This window comes from Saimiri boliviensis, chromosome 11, assembly GCF_048565385.1.
Source record: "Saimiri boliviensis isolate mSaiBol1 chromosome 11, mSaiBol1.pri, whole genome shotgun sequence".
NCBI classification, from domain to species: Eukaryota; Metazoa; Chordata; class Mammalia; order Primates; family Cebidae; genus Saimiri; species Saimiri boliviensis.
Window position 1 is genome coordinate 413,247 of NC_133459.1, and position 13,067 is coordinate 426,313.

Below are 13,067 nucleotides of genomic sequence, written 5' to 3' on the forward strand. Positions count from 1 at the left end.
ACTCAGCTCACTGAACAAGTGTTTATTGAAGGCTCCCTGCAGCCGGGTCCCATGCTGGGCACTGCACCCACAGCACAGCCTCCTGTCCTGGCAGTGAGGAGCCCGGAGACCCTTCGCCAGTGGGGCTGGCAGAGGAGGGCGGGAGCCAGCTGTGTCTCTCTCCCTGCTGCAGTGCCCGGCCACGGCCGCCAACCTGCGTGGTCCAGGGGGCTGGGCACTGCCACCATCCTGCACCCACTTCTGCTGCCAGGGGAGCAAGGCCCGGTCCAGAGCAGAACACGGAGCCCTTGCTGCCCGGAGAGCTCCTGGGGAGAGGCTGGCTGTGGTCGGCGGCCCGGAGGACAGCCAGGCTCACACCCACAGGTCTCCCAGGCGGCCCTTATCCTCTGCCGACCGCTCCCCCCGCTCTTCCTCGGGGAACTGGCAGCTGCTGGCGTCTTCAGTGGACGGCGGCACCTCTGGTGGCTGGGTCCCTGCGGGGTGGGCGCGCAGTTAGCGGACGGCCAGGCTCCCCGCTCCCCACCCCGGGGAGGGACGGGACTGACCTCGGGGCCATGCACGCCGACCCCTCAGCTGCCAGACGTTCAGTCCAAGCAGGGCCGAGGTCAGGAGGAGGATGCAGGCGGCCACAGCCAGCAGGGTGATGGTTAGCAACCCAGGTGACTCTGCAGGCGGGCGCCCTGGGACACACACGGCGTTGTGGGTCTTGTTCCCCGGGAACACGGTGAGAAACCCAAACTGGGTGCAGCTGGAACACGGATACAGCCCCCTTCAGCCCCAGCTGATGTCCTCGGCGCTGTCCAGGGCTGGAGGGGACCCTCCCCAGAGTGGGCTTGGAGCACCTGGCCGCCCGCAGGGCCCGCCAGGACTCACTCTGTCCAAGGTTTGCAGTGGCCCTCACGGCCTCCGGAGAAGGTCCCCCAGGCACAGTCCACACACGTGAAGCCGAATGTGAATTTCCCTGGGGTAGGGGGGGCGGGAGGGAGGGAGCGAGGATGCCGGAGTGTCCGGGATGGATGAGGAGGGGCCATCTGGGCGTCTGGATCCTGAGAGTGACCCCCCACATCATCCATTCAACAGAGGTCCCAGCGCCAGGGCCACGCCTGCCCATCAGGGTCAGGCATCTGGGGTGGGATGCAGTGAGGGCACCTGGAGGCTCCCTGGGGATCCTGGGGGAGGAGCCTGCCAGGGGCGTGGGGGTGGACAGCCTGCCCACTGGGGGCTGAGCGTGGGCAGAGGTCATGCAGGAGCCAGCCCAGGCCCTGGGCTGGACCCAGTGGAACAGAAGGTGGAAAGGGTGAGGGTCCCAGAGAAAGGCTGGGTCGCCAGACCCCAGACCCAGCCCCGTCCAACCTCACACAACCCCCCTCCAGGCCTCGCTCCTCCCAGTGCCCCTGTGCCCAGCCTGGCCCCCCATCAGGTAAACAAGCCCCTAGGGGGCCTTGAGCTTCTTCCAGAGAGGGATACAGCCCTGGACCTCAGACAGGAGTCCTGGGGGCACAGGGCAGGCTTTCCACATTCAGTGAGGGCAGACAGGATCGGCGTCCCCACCCCACCCCGGGTTCTCACAGCCCTGAGGGACATCAGGGCCGTTGAGCTGGATGGAGAAGCCGAGACTGGGAACAGGGAGACGGACACCCCGCAGAGCTGCATGGCGCCCTGAGCACAGCCTGGCCCGCCTGCCCAGCACCCCACACACCACACGTCCTCACCGGACACCTGCGCCCACGAGCTCTGCCTCGGCCCTGGGGCAACCCCTGGCCTGTGTGGACACCCACAGCTGCCTGGACTCACCCTGGGACTGCGCCTGCTGGCCTGGTGGGCAAGGATGGTGCTGACAGGCTTCGCAGCAAGGGTCCCCGCAGTGGAACTCAGGCTGGAGGCACACACAGTCCCTCTCGGAGCAGCAGTCCGTGCCTGGGCAAGAGACAAGCCAGCCCCCAGCAGCTGGGCTGAGGCCCCTGCTCCTCAGGTCTCCCCTCAGCCCTCCAGGGGAGCTGGCTGTCCGTTCCCCACCACCCACAGTCGGCTCCATGGAGTGGAGGGCTTGTGGCTGGGAGTCAGGACCCTGGTTGTGTCCAGCTCTGTCTTGCTCCCGGGCCCTGTGGCCTGGCTCCACGCCCTCTGTGCCCCGCAGCCGCCCTGGCCTGCTGCTGTGACTCTGCAGGAGCTGTCCCTGCTGGACTCAGGGGTGCCCCCCACCAGGGCACGGCCCCCTGGAGGCCCGGGGACACCTCAGAGGCTGCCTGCCTGGCCCCCCTGCACTGCTGTCACCACCACCAGCCACGCTGGGCCTCGGGACAGAGCGTCCCCTCAACCCGCAGGCCCTGGAGGAAGCAGCTCTGGGGTGTCCTCTCTGCCAGCTTCCTCCCCAGACCCACGTGTCAGCTGAACCCTCACCCCCGCCCAGGTGCAGGTCGGGTCAGGGGCAGGCAGCGGGGCAGACGGCAGAGGGTGGGGGCAGCTGGGCAGGAGGGGGCTGGGCGACGGTCACGGGCTCACAACCGGCCAGCAGGACCTGGGTCCCCGGATCCCTCTGAGGGCTCCCACCGTGCTTGCCCGGCCCTCTCGGGGCCACCTCCCTCTGGGGCCCTACCTCCCCCCAAAAGCCTGCAGCAGCCTCGTGCCCGCCCTCCTTAGACGACAGTGACAGCGACGGCGGTCTGAGCACGGGGAGGGGGCGCGCCTCTCCGGCTTCCACGCTGCAGTCTTGGCCGGTCGCCTGAGGAAGCGCGGCTCACTTACCCGGGTCCGCATGGCAGCAGCGTGTCGGGTGAACGCGGCAGCAGCGCGCGTCGGTTCCTGCCCCGACCAGGAGGCGGCCAGGGCCGCACCCCAGGCCCCCGGTGGGGCGCTGACCCCGGCCGAGCGCCCACAGCAGCGCCAGGCCGCACAGAACCCCGCACGCGCCCATCGCCCGGCAGCCGCACCCCAGTTCAGGAGCCCACAGCAAGTTGGACACACCCCGTCCCCGTCCTCACCCTCCCTGCCTGGAGGTGACTGGAAGTGATCATGAACTGAGAATTCCAGCCAAAATGCGCCCCAAATGCATGTGGGGAGGGATGTGGGCGCTGTGGACACAGCCTGGTCCCCGCAGGTCGCCGGCAGGGGCGGGGAAACCAGGCAGGGGGATCAGAATGGTTTTCTATGCAAATCTGTGGCCACCTCGGTGGGTCCCAGGCAGGGGCGGGGCTTAGCACCTCGTCCCAGGGGGCCCAGCACCCCCTTCACCCCACTACCCTGGGTGGTATCTGCAAGACTCTGAAAGGTCCCCACAAACCCGTCACTCCCAGGGCACCTCAGCCACGGACCCCAGCGCGGGGCCGACACAGAATGAAGACAGGCGGCCCTCAGCTCACCACGCCCAGCCTGGCCGGCTCCGGGTGTGAGGCTTGCCATGGGTCACAGGCCTGTGGGCTCCCCTTGCGCACGGTCCCCGGGGACCCCCCTCAGCTGCCAACCCAGGGAGCTCCCAGGGCTTGGGAGGGGGCACCAGGAGGGCTGGGGAGAGGGACCAGAGGGTGCATGGCACCTCTTCTAGTCAGTGCCAGCCACCCCTGCGGGCACCAGAGGCCCAGGGCAGAGCGGCCTGCCGGGTCTGCTGAGTCTCAGGCTGGTTCTCACCCAGGCCTCTGTGGAGCCACCTTCATCCATCACGCCAGACAGAGCCGGGTCCTGGAGGGGGTCGAGGGGCACCCCTCACAAGTTCTCCAGAGGCTGCCCTACATCTCTCTGAACCTCAGTTTCCCCTGTGGGCACCGAGTGGTTCTGGGACCCTGCCTCCACCAGGAAGCCTCCCTGGATTGCTCAGCCTGCTTCTGTGCTATTCATCGCCAAGTGGAGACCCGAAGGAATGCTGGGGGCGGGGGTGCTGGGGAACATGAGCGTGGCTGTGCCCACGGCTGGTGGAGTAGTGGCCGTTGTGATGTGGTCAGACACTCTTTTGAGACCTGCAGCCCCCGCCTCACCCCGTAAGGCGATTCCTCCTTTTCCAAGGTAAATGGCAGGAATCAGCTGTTTGTAACGCCCCCGGTTCTCAGATCCAAGATGTGGGAGCCTGCCTTGAGAGGCAGTCCTCAGACACTGCAGAAAAGTGGGGGGTCTCCATGGCTCCACGCTGCCCAGACGCTCAGAGAGAAAGGGGTGGGCCAGTGGGGCCTGGGGACCCTGTATTTGAGGGGCCTGGAGATCTTCATTCAGCCCCTAGCCTGGGAGGGGCTGAGCCCCTGGAGAGCAGGAGGCACCATCAGACCTAACACAGGCAAAGATGTTCAGGGAGGAGGCCCGGAGCCCCTGGCAGTTTTAAAAGCCCAAGGGGTCTGCACCAGCTCAGGCTCACCCCAGTCCTGGTGCCCATGGCGCAGCTGACACCTTGAGTGGCCTGAACAGCCCCCACACCACGTTCCCCGGAGCAGCTGCGGGAGTGACGTCCTCCCAGGCTCCCCGTGACTCGCGTCCTCGGCCTTCGAGGCTGGAGGTGATTTTATCTGCTCATCTTATTTTCCGGTGTTGTGAGCAACTCACCAATGACACAAATAACGGGGCATTCACGGCATAGAACAGCCCACAGTGCGGCGGCTGGGTGAGGGGCAGGCCTTCCGTGCGTGCAGAAGGCGGGGCAGCTGTGGGGCCCCAGGGTGAGGACGCAGATGGGCACCATGTCTGAGCTCAGGCAGGCCCTGGAGCGCAGATGGCGCAGGAGTCTCTAGCAGAGATGACCTTGGGCGAGGGGCCGGGGAGGGTGAGCAGGGAGACCAAGCAGAGGTGACCCTGTGTCCACCTGGGTTTCAGCAGGAGGCCTGGCTGCGGAAGGGGTGCCACAGGCCTGGGCCTGCGGGGGCTGTGCCCAGACGGGAGGAGACAGGAAGCCATGGGTGTGAGCGCCAGGTTTGGGAAGGAGACCCCTTTCCCACAGGCTTCAACCTGCGGGCCCCACAGGACCTGGCCATCTGACCCCTTCCCACACCCACAGTCCCCTCTCCAGGCCTGGTCTCGCCTGCCCCATAGTGGAGGGGGGTTCTTCGAGGGGTGCCCCCCCAATCCTGTGCAGGGACTGTAGGCTGAACCTCGCACAGTCAGAGAAGGCGCTGGGGGAGAGGACAGGGTGGCCTCTGACCTCCCAGTGCAGCCGGGGACGGCTGTGGCTGGCACAGAGTGGGTGGAGGACACAGGTTTGAAGGGAGACCCGCTGGAGAGGCAGGAGGCGTCGGGCAGCCCAAGGCCAGAGATGGCGTCTTGCTTGTGGCCACTTGTGGTGTGGCGCCGTGGGCTGCCGTGCGGGGCGCTCCCCTTCCCACCCTGCGGCCAGTTCTCCACACCCAGGACCGCGGCGTTGAGGGGAGCCGTCTGCCAGGCACAGGAGCCCCGGACAGCCATGGGCAGTGCCCCGGTGGAGGGCACGGAGAGGGAAGGCTGGCCTGGGACGCCGCGTGTGGGCGCAGGTGCAGCTGCAGGCCTGGAACTGCAGCCATGGCGGCCTGAGCGTCCGGGCTGGGCCACGCCCTCAGCAAAACCTTCCATCAGGCTTCATGCGTTTCTTTTTATGTAATTTTTTTAAAATTTCATTTTATTATTATTTTTTCAATCACTTCTCACTGCAGCCTCGACCTCTCCAGCTCAAGTGACCCTCGCACCTTGGCCCCCCTCAAACGGCCGGGACCTCGGGCATGCACCACCACACCTGGCTGATCATTAATTCTGTCTTTCCCTTTTTTTTTCTTTTTTCTTTTTTTTTTTTTTTTTTTTTTGAGCCAGTCTCACTCCATAGAGTTCAATGGTAAGATCTCGGCTCACCGCCAACCTCCACCTCCTGGGTTCAGGCAATTCTCCTGCCTCAGCCTCCTGAGTGGCAGGGACTACAGGCGCCTGCCACCACGCCCAGCTAACTTTTTGTATCTTTAGTAGAGACGGGGTTTCACCACGTTAGCCAGGCTGGTCTCAAACTCCTGACTTCGTGATCCTCCCGCCTCGGCCTCCCAAAGTGCTGGGATTCCAGGCATGAACCTCCACGCCCGGCCTGGCTGTTTGTCTCCCGCTCATGAGTGCAGTGAGGACCGGGTGTGGGGACTCCGTCTGGTTCCCAAGCTGTGGCCTCGGGCGTGACTGGGGCTCTGGAAGCAGCACTTCGTTGCTTGAAGGAAGGACACCCACTCCCGGACACCAGCTTGCAAGGATTCCGTGCAGCTGGGGCTGGCTCTGGGACCTTGGGCCTTCTCTGACACTCGTGGCATGGGCTGGGGACCCATCTGAGCACACCAGCACTGGCAGGTCCACGCTGCTGGTGGACGTCTAGGTTTCGCCACTGTGGGACCACGTGACGTGGAGTCGCTGTGGATGTTCTTGTTCAGGGCCGAACTCAGGGTGGGCCCGGGACGGACAGACCCTGGCTCAAGCAGAAACCGTGGTTTCCAAGGGGGCCGTCACCCTGGACACCCACAGCAGGGACATACGGTGCCCCTGAAGGGACTCCTCAGGGTGCTCAGGGGCCCTGGGACCCCCTCCCAGGTGCCGCGGGGGTGGGTGTGGGGGTGGGGGTGTGGTGGAAAAGAGGGGCCAGGTCTCTGCGCTCCTCCTCCAAGGGCACAAGAGGCCCAGGGGTCAGCCGCTCCCAAGCTCCTTGGGTGACCCAGGGCTCGGGGGCCTGTGGCCCTTGTCAGCGCCTGGCCAGGAGCCCCCGCCCCTCCGCCCTGCCTGCCCCTCCCAGCCCCCACCCCAGGGGCCCTGGCCCTGAGCCCCCCACCTGCCCCGCCTTAGCCTCCCCATCACTGCCCCACCCTCCCTGCTCAGTCTAGAACTCATACCCAGGGACCAGCCTCCAGGGTCCCACTTGACCCCGAGACCCCGACCTCCACCCTGGCCCAAGACCTCTCTCCAGCCAGAGGCGGGCCCGACCCAGGCCTCCCTGCCGCAGACACAGCCCCCAGCCCACGGTGCCAGTAAGAGACTCTGTCTGCCGGGTTTTTATTGGGCCCCACAGGGTGCGGAGTATGCATGGCATACATAAGAAGAGGGCCGGAGCAGCCAGCGGCGCCTAGCACAGCGTGGCGTGGCCCAGGAGCGTGGCAGGGCGGCGGCCGGCACCTGCCCTGCTCGCCCAGCAGACCCTCCGGGGCCCAGCGTCCGCCTTGGTGGGCCGGGTCAGATCTTGGCCAGGGCAGAGTGTGCGTCGGCCTGCTCCTCTTGGATGGGGGTCCGGAAACTGCCTCCCCCTGGGGAGGAGAAAAGGAGGAGAGATTGGTGGGCGGGCGTCACTCTCCAGGAGCAGCGAGGAGAGGCCGCATGGCACTCACCAGGAGGCTTGAGGGCGTCGGGGGGCGGGCTCAGGTCCCTCCGGAGTAGGTGCAGGGCCAGCAGCATGGCCAGGGGGCCCAGGAGGCCCAGGGCCAGGCCCAGGCCCAGGATGGCAGCGACCGCAGGGCCTGCAGGAAGGGGCCTACTGGGTGGGGTCCACAGGAGGGACCCCCATGCCACCCTCCTCTCCTCCCATTTGGGTTGGGGGCACCCACTGGGCTGGCCCAGGCGCCCTTACCCCCGGTGGCCTCAGCAGGCCTTGTGGAGGGTCCCTGTGAGGTTCTGGACCAGGCTTCAATGGCCCGGGCAGTGGTGGGCCTCGCAGTGGGGGCCCGGGTCCCCTGGGGCCGCGTGGCTGGGGGGCCCCTGTCCTCACAGACGGCGTCTGAGCTGTTGCTGGCTGGCTGCTGTGTGCTCTTCCCGGCCAAGGTGCAGCTGCAGGTGCAGGGGGTGCTGCTCAGGCGAGACCCCTGGGACCAGGGACAGCCTGGGAGGATGGTAAGGGAGCCTCCACCGCAGAGCCAGACCAGTGGCAGCCAAGGACCCGGCCAGCCCCACGAGACCCACAGGGGTTTCTAAGGCCACGCTCCCTTCCCCTGTATCTGCAGCCCCCAGCGGCCCCTCTGTCCTGTGCCCCCAGGGCCTCTCAGCTGCGGAGGGTGAGGGGCCCACATGCCCAGCTGTACCCATGGGAAAGACTGCTCCCAGGCAGCAGCTAACTGCTCCCGGATCTGGCCCAGCTGCACAGCCAGGCTACCCAGGCTACCAGCACTGCTCCCCAAACCCCGCTCTGCCCCTCCCAGACCCCCAACCTTCTGCCCCCTGCAGCCCCTCCCAGCCCCCGGCCCCATTCCCAGCCCCTGGCTGGGCCCTCACTTGGTCCAGGGCTTGCAAGGCTGGTTGTCACCGGAGGAGAAATGCCCTGGGGGGCAGGGGGCGCAGTCTGCAACAAAAACAGGGTGGTCGGGGCGGCCCACAGGCCGGAGGTACTGGGGATACGGGGCAAAGCCTGTGAGGCAGGCACTCGTCCCCAGGGCCAGGTGCTGGGGCTTGGCCTCTGGAAGCCCTCCCTGCTCACGTCCCACCGGGAGGGAGCCTGACCCAGGAGCCCAGTCTTGGCGACACTGGAGGAGGCACCAGTGGGGCCGGGTTCCCGCAGCCCACGCCCCACCTGCAGCACAGACAGCTGCCGGGCACACCCCGCCAACCAGCCGCAGCCCGCGGAGCTCACCAACTCCAAGCTTGTAGCTGTGCACAGGCTCGGTGCCTGGCCGGCAGCGGCACACGGCGTCCTGCGTGGCTGTGCACTTCTGCTTCTGCTCGCTGCCACTTCCTGAGCAGGGGCCGGATGGGGGGTCGTCAGGTGGGGGCTGCAGACAGGGTCCCCAGGAAGCGTGGGCACAGGAGGACAGCGTGGCCTTCCCACTGCACCAAGGCCACGGCCAGGGGTCTGCGACCTCCCCAGAGGTGAGGCATTTGGCCCCTGCAGCCCCCAAGGCTCCTGGGCCATCCCTTCCTGGCCACCGCCTGGGTCGGTTCTGCGCAGCCCCAGTCCCCTTCCCCACCCATCCACCAGCTCCAGCCGCAATGCTCGGGACAGCAGGGCCAGGCCACGTGGCCAACATGGGCTTCCCGACTCAACGTGGCTTGGCCAAGTCTGGGGCCTCAGGAGGAGGGGTGTGCCCCAGGGAAATGCCTCAGCTCCTGGAAGGACCCCTGGGGGCGGCACAGACCCCGCTGTGGTTTGAAGTTTGTTTCTGAGGCTGTGGAGCCCCCGCTGCTGTGCGGGAATGTGGCTGCCAGGCTGCCACCCCTGTGCTGGGTGGGCTGTGGCGGGTGGGAGCCCCGTCTGGAGGGCTGTGGGCGGGTGGGCTCCGTCTGGGGGGAGCTGTGGCGGGCGGGAGCCCCATCTTGGGGGAGCTGTGGCGGGCGGGAGCCCCGTCGGGGGGTGCTGTGGCGGGCGGGAGCCCCGTCTGCGGGGAGCTGTGGCGGGCGGGAGCCCCGTCTGGGGGGAGCTGTGGCAGGCGGGAGCCCCGTCTGGTGGGGGCTGTGGCGGGCGGGAGCCCCGTCTGGGGAGGGCTGTGGCGGGCGGGAGCCCCGTCTGGGGGGGGCTGTGGCGGGCGGGAGCCCGTCTGGGGGAGCTGTGGCGGGCGGGAGCCCCGTCTGGGGGGGCTGTGGCGGGCGGGAGCCCCGTCTGTGGGGGGGCTGTGGCGGGCGGGAGCCCCGTCTGCGGGGAGCTGTGGCAGGCGGGAGCCCCGTCTGGGGGGGGCTGTGGCGGGCGGGAGCCCCGTCTGGGGGGGGCTGTGGCGGGCGGGAGCCCCGTCTGGGGGGTGCTGTGGCGGGCGGGAGCCCCGTCTGGGGGGAGCTGTGGCGGGCGGGAGCCCCGTCTGGGGGGGCTGTGGCTGGCGGGAGCCCCGTCTAGGGGAGCTGTGGCGGGCGGGAGCCCCGTCTGGGGGGGCTGTGGCGGGCGGGAGCCCCGTCTGGGGGGGCTGTGGCGGGTGGGAGCTCACTGAGGTTGCAGCGTGTGCAGGTCTTGCACGGCTTGGCGCTGACGGCATCGCTGTAGTAGCCGGGCTCACACGGGCGGCACACGGAGTTCTGAGTATGGCTGCAGCGGCTGACCATCCCGTAGCCTGCAGCAGAGGCCGCCGTGTCAGGCAGCTGTCGGCCCCCTCGGCCCCAGGCCTGTGCCCATGGATGCCCCAGGCATGTCCTCTGTCGGGTCTGGCCGGCCCCTTGCCCACCCCCTCCCCGGGACCGGCCTCCCGGCTGGCCCACCCCAGACAGGGCCCCAGGGCCGACCCCCACCCCGTGTGTGGTGCCCTCCCAAGGCCGGGCCTCACCTGGCTGGCACTCATCACAGCACCGGTTGCCGCCGGGGTAGGTGTCCCCGACGCAGTGGAGCCCCGAGGCGCTCAGCACCAGGCCCAGGAGGAGCAGAGCCACCTCCCAGGGCCCCCGGCCCCGCCGCTGCACCCCCACGCACATTCTTGGCTCCGCGTTCGCCAGAGTCTGGGTTTTTCCTTGCGGGTTGTGGCTATAAGGACTGTGGAGGAGGGGAGGGGAGGGGAGGGGGGAAGAGGGCAGAAGAAGGGGAGGAGGCAGGTGGCAGGCCGGCCGGGGACCCCGATGGCTTCTTCTGCCTTCTGCCCTCTTCTGCCCAAGACCACCACGTTCAGACCCCAGGGCACAGTCGGGCCTGGCCTGTGGCCTAACCCTCAGCAAAAAGGTCGATGGAGCACACGGGTTAACAGACAGCACTGAGCCAGGAGCGAGCCCCCTCAGTCTGGACCTTTGGGGCTGTGGTATTGTCTGGGCCCTGGAGCATGTGACCCACTGAGTGCCCAAGACCAGCTCTGAGCAGCAGTGGCCGCGGCCATGATGACAGACACCCTGGCCTGGGATGACCCGCCTGCAATCTCAGCACTTTGAGAGTCGGAGGTGGCAGATCACCTGAGGTCAGGAGCTCAAGACCAGCCTGGCCAACATGGTGAAACCCCGTCTCTACTGAACTACAATTTTATCCAGGGATGGTGGCGGGCGCCTGTAATCCCAACTACTCAGAGATCGAGGCAAGAGAACTGCTTGCACCCAGGAGGCGGAGGTTGCAAAGCCGAGATTTGTCTAGGTGACAGAGCAAGACTCCGTCTCAAAAAAGAAAAAAGACACCCACCACCAGGGCCCACATGGAGTGTGCCTGCGCACAGCAGGGGCTTACGGCCAAACCCCCGGCAGCCCTGCGTGTGGAGACGGGGGATGGGGGGGTCCCGCGTGGCCTGGCATACTGGCAGGCAGGTTTCTAGGCAAACAGCTCCCAGGTTCTTGCCCAGAGGAAGGGAACGGCTTGCAGAGCCGGGGAGCAGGGGCAGGGCTGGGGGCTCTCTGGGCCCTCCTGCACCTTCCAAATACCTGTGATGAGCCGGCAATCATCCAAAGTTCATTTTTAAAGCTGCCAGTGGAGAGGGGCCTCGGGGGGACGGAGCAGAGGGAAGCGGCTGGAAATCCCCTCCGCTCCTAGGAGCACAGGAAGCAGCTGCCTGCCTGCGGCCCACCTGCGGGGAAACTCCCAGCCATGGAGCCTGCAGGGCCTGGGGGGGGAGGGAGTGGAGGGAGAGGCCACCTGCCCTACTCGGTCTCCCTCCCCGCGTCTCCGCGGATAGGATCCTGGAAGGGCTCAGAGTACCTACCCCAGGCCGTGCGTGTGTGTGCCCACACCCCAAGTGGACAGAGGAGGAAAGTTCTGGCATTTTCAGGACGATGCTACCCAGCGTTCACATGGGTTTCCCACTGACAGTGAGAAAAAGCTTCCATTTGCAACCGGGTTCTTGGAGGCTGAGGTGAGCTGGGTGTCTTGGTGGCCACACTTCTCCCCTGGGTCCTGAGTGGCCACGTCTGCCCACAGGTGTGTTGAGCAGGGCATGTCCACCACGGAGGGCACCCCACCAGCGGGGGCTCCGCCCCTCCTGCTGGAAGCTGCCCAGGGAGGTCAGGTCTCCTTGTCCCGGGCTGAAGGTCACAGGTCTGAGGCGCTGGCAGGAGAGAGCCCCGCCACGTCCATGGAACCCGGTATGCAGTGGCCACAGGAGGCTGGACACCAACCCAGAGCTCAGGACCCCCGAGCTCTACAAGGCAGCCTGCAGCTTGGACCTCCCCCCAGGAGCTGGGCTCCCCACTCTGCACATGGTGTCACAGCAGGCCATGAGAGACCCCTGCTCCTTGGGTACCAGCCTGGAGCTGGCTGGGGCCTCTGCAGGGCCAGGTGCTGCCACACACCGAGCCGTGCCCCCGCCCTCATGCCCAGCCCGGGGTGGCCTCAGTGAATACCTCCCACCTCCAGGTGCGTGGCCCTCAGCACAGGACGTCAAGTGCTGCCATGATGGCCCCTGACTCGGGCCTGGGGTCACGGGTGGGGAAGGGCAGAGTCCAGGCCACCTCCGAGCAGGGCCGGGGACCTTCCTCCCGCCACCTGCCTGGGACCCACCCCAGGTGCCAGCCTGCCTTCTTGGCCCCGCAGGGGCCCTGGACAGGTGGGCTCAGGGCAGAAGCCAGTCACAGGGGCACCAAAGGGCAAACTGAGGAGGGGGCACTCCCAGCGTCCCTGAGCTCCTGCCTGGAGCCAGGACAGAGCCTGAGCCCCCACACGCCACAGACAGGATCCCCACCAGCTGTCCAACATGTCCCATGCTCTGCCCCTCCTGGGGCTGCACCCGCCCCTCTACACACCCCGGCAATGGCCTTACCATTGTGGGAGTTTCCTTCTCTACCCCAAACTACCACAAGCGACTCAGAGGGGCTCTGGCTCCTGTTTTAAATGTCCAAACTCAATAAGCATGTCTGCTGCCCCAGGACCCCGACTCACACACAGCGCCACCCACCTGCCCCGGGACACCTGCTCACTCGCACACACACACAGAGCACTGCCCACCTGCCCCGGGGCCCCCACTCTCACACACCACTCACACACACAGACACACACACACACACACACCACTGCCCACCTGCCCCAGGACCCCCGCGCGCGTGCACACACACACACACCACTGCCCACCTGCCCCGGGACCCCCGCTCACTTACACTGACATACACAGCACTGCCCTCCACCCCCCTGGAGCCCCCGCCATCCCCACCTGCTAGGAGAACCACCCGGAACCCGCCATGACCTCCAGCCTCCCCCGTGACCCGGCACAGGCCTCCAGCGCTGGAGTGGAAACTGTGACGCAAACGTGCCAAGCTGTTGTTTTTTGTTTCACACCCAAAGAACGAAGCTGACCAAAAAA

General features: G+C 67.0%; 2 protein-coding genes across 5 annotated transcripts; both read right to left on the reverse strand.

Moving 5' to 3' along the window:
* Positions 1-244: 244 nt before the first annotated feature.
* On the reverse strand, positions 245-3,198 carry TNFRSF18 (TNF receptor superfamily member 18). The gene is made up of 5 exons (XM_003939666.3): positions 2,746-3,198; positions 1,795-1,917; positions 874-961; positions 546-748; positions 245-473 (listed from the first exon to the last, which is right to left on the reverse strand). Exons 1-5 carry the CDS (start codon positions 2,912-2,914, stop codon positions 352-354), a joined length of 705 nt encoding a protein of 234 aa, XP_003939715.1. The 5' UTR covers positions 2,915-3,198; the 3' UTR covers positions 245-351.
* A 3,738-nt stretch (positions 3,199-6,936) lies between these two features.
* Positions 6,937-12,983, reverse strand: TNFRSF4 (TNF receptor superfamily member 4). Of its 4 annotated transcripts, none has more exons than XM_039473835.2 (7): positions 11,478-12,983; positions 10,134-10,336; positions 9,801-9,923; positions 8,522-8,623; positions 8,167-8,233; positions 7,529-7,725; positions 6,937-7,418 (listed from the first exon to the last, which is right to left on the reverse strand). In XM_039473835.2, exons 2-7 carry the CDS (start codon positions 10,276-10,278, stop codon positions 7,138-7,140), a joined length of 915 nt encoding a protein of 304 aa, XP_039329769.1. In that variant the 5' UTR covers positions 10,279-10,336; positions 11,478-12,983; the 3' UTR covers positions 6,937-7,137. The 4 variants fall into 4 exon arrangements, with proteins under 4 accessions (XP_039329769.1, XP_074236018.1, XP_074236019.1 ...); XM_074379917.1 differs by having other exon boundaries at positions 6,937-7,208; positions 7,290-7,418; positions 10,134-12,983; XM_074379918.1 differs by lacking the exon at positions 11,478-12,983 and having other exon boundaries at positions 6,937-7,208; positions 7,290-7,418; positions 8,522-8,660; positions 10,134-10,238.
* Between the last annotated feature and the right edge of the window lie 84 nt (positions 12,984-13,067).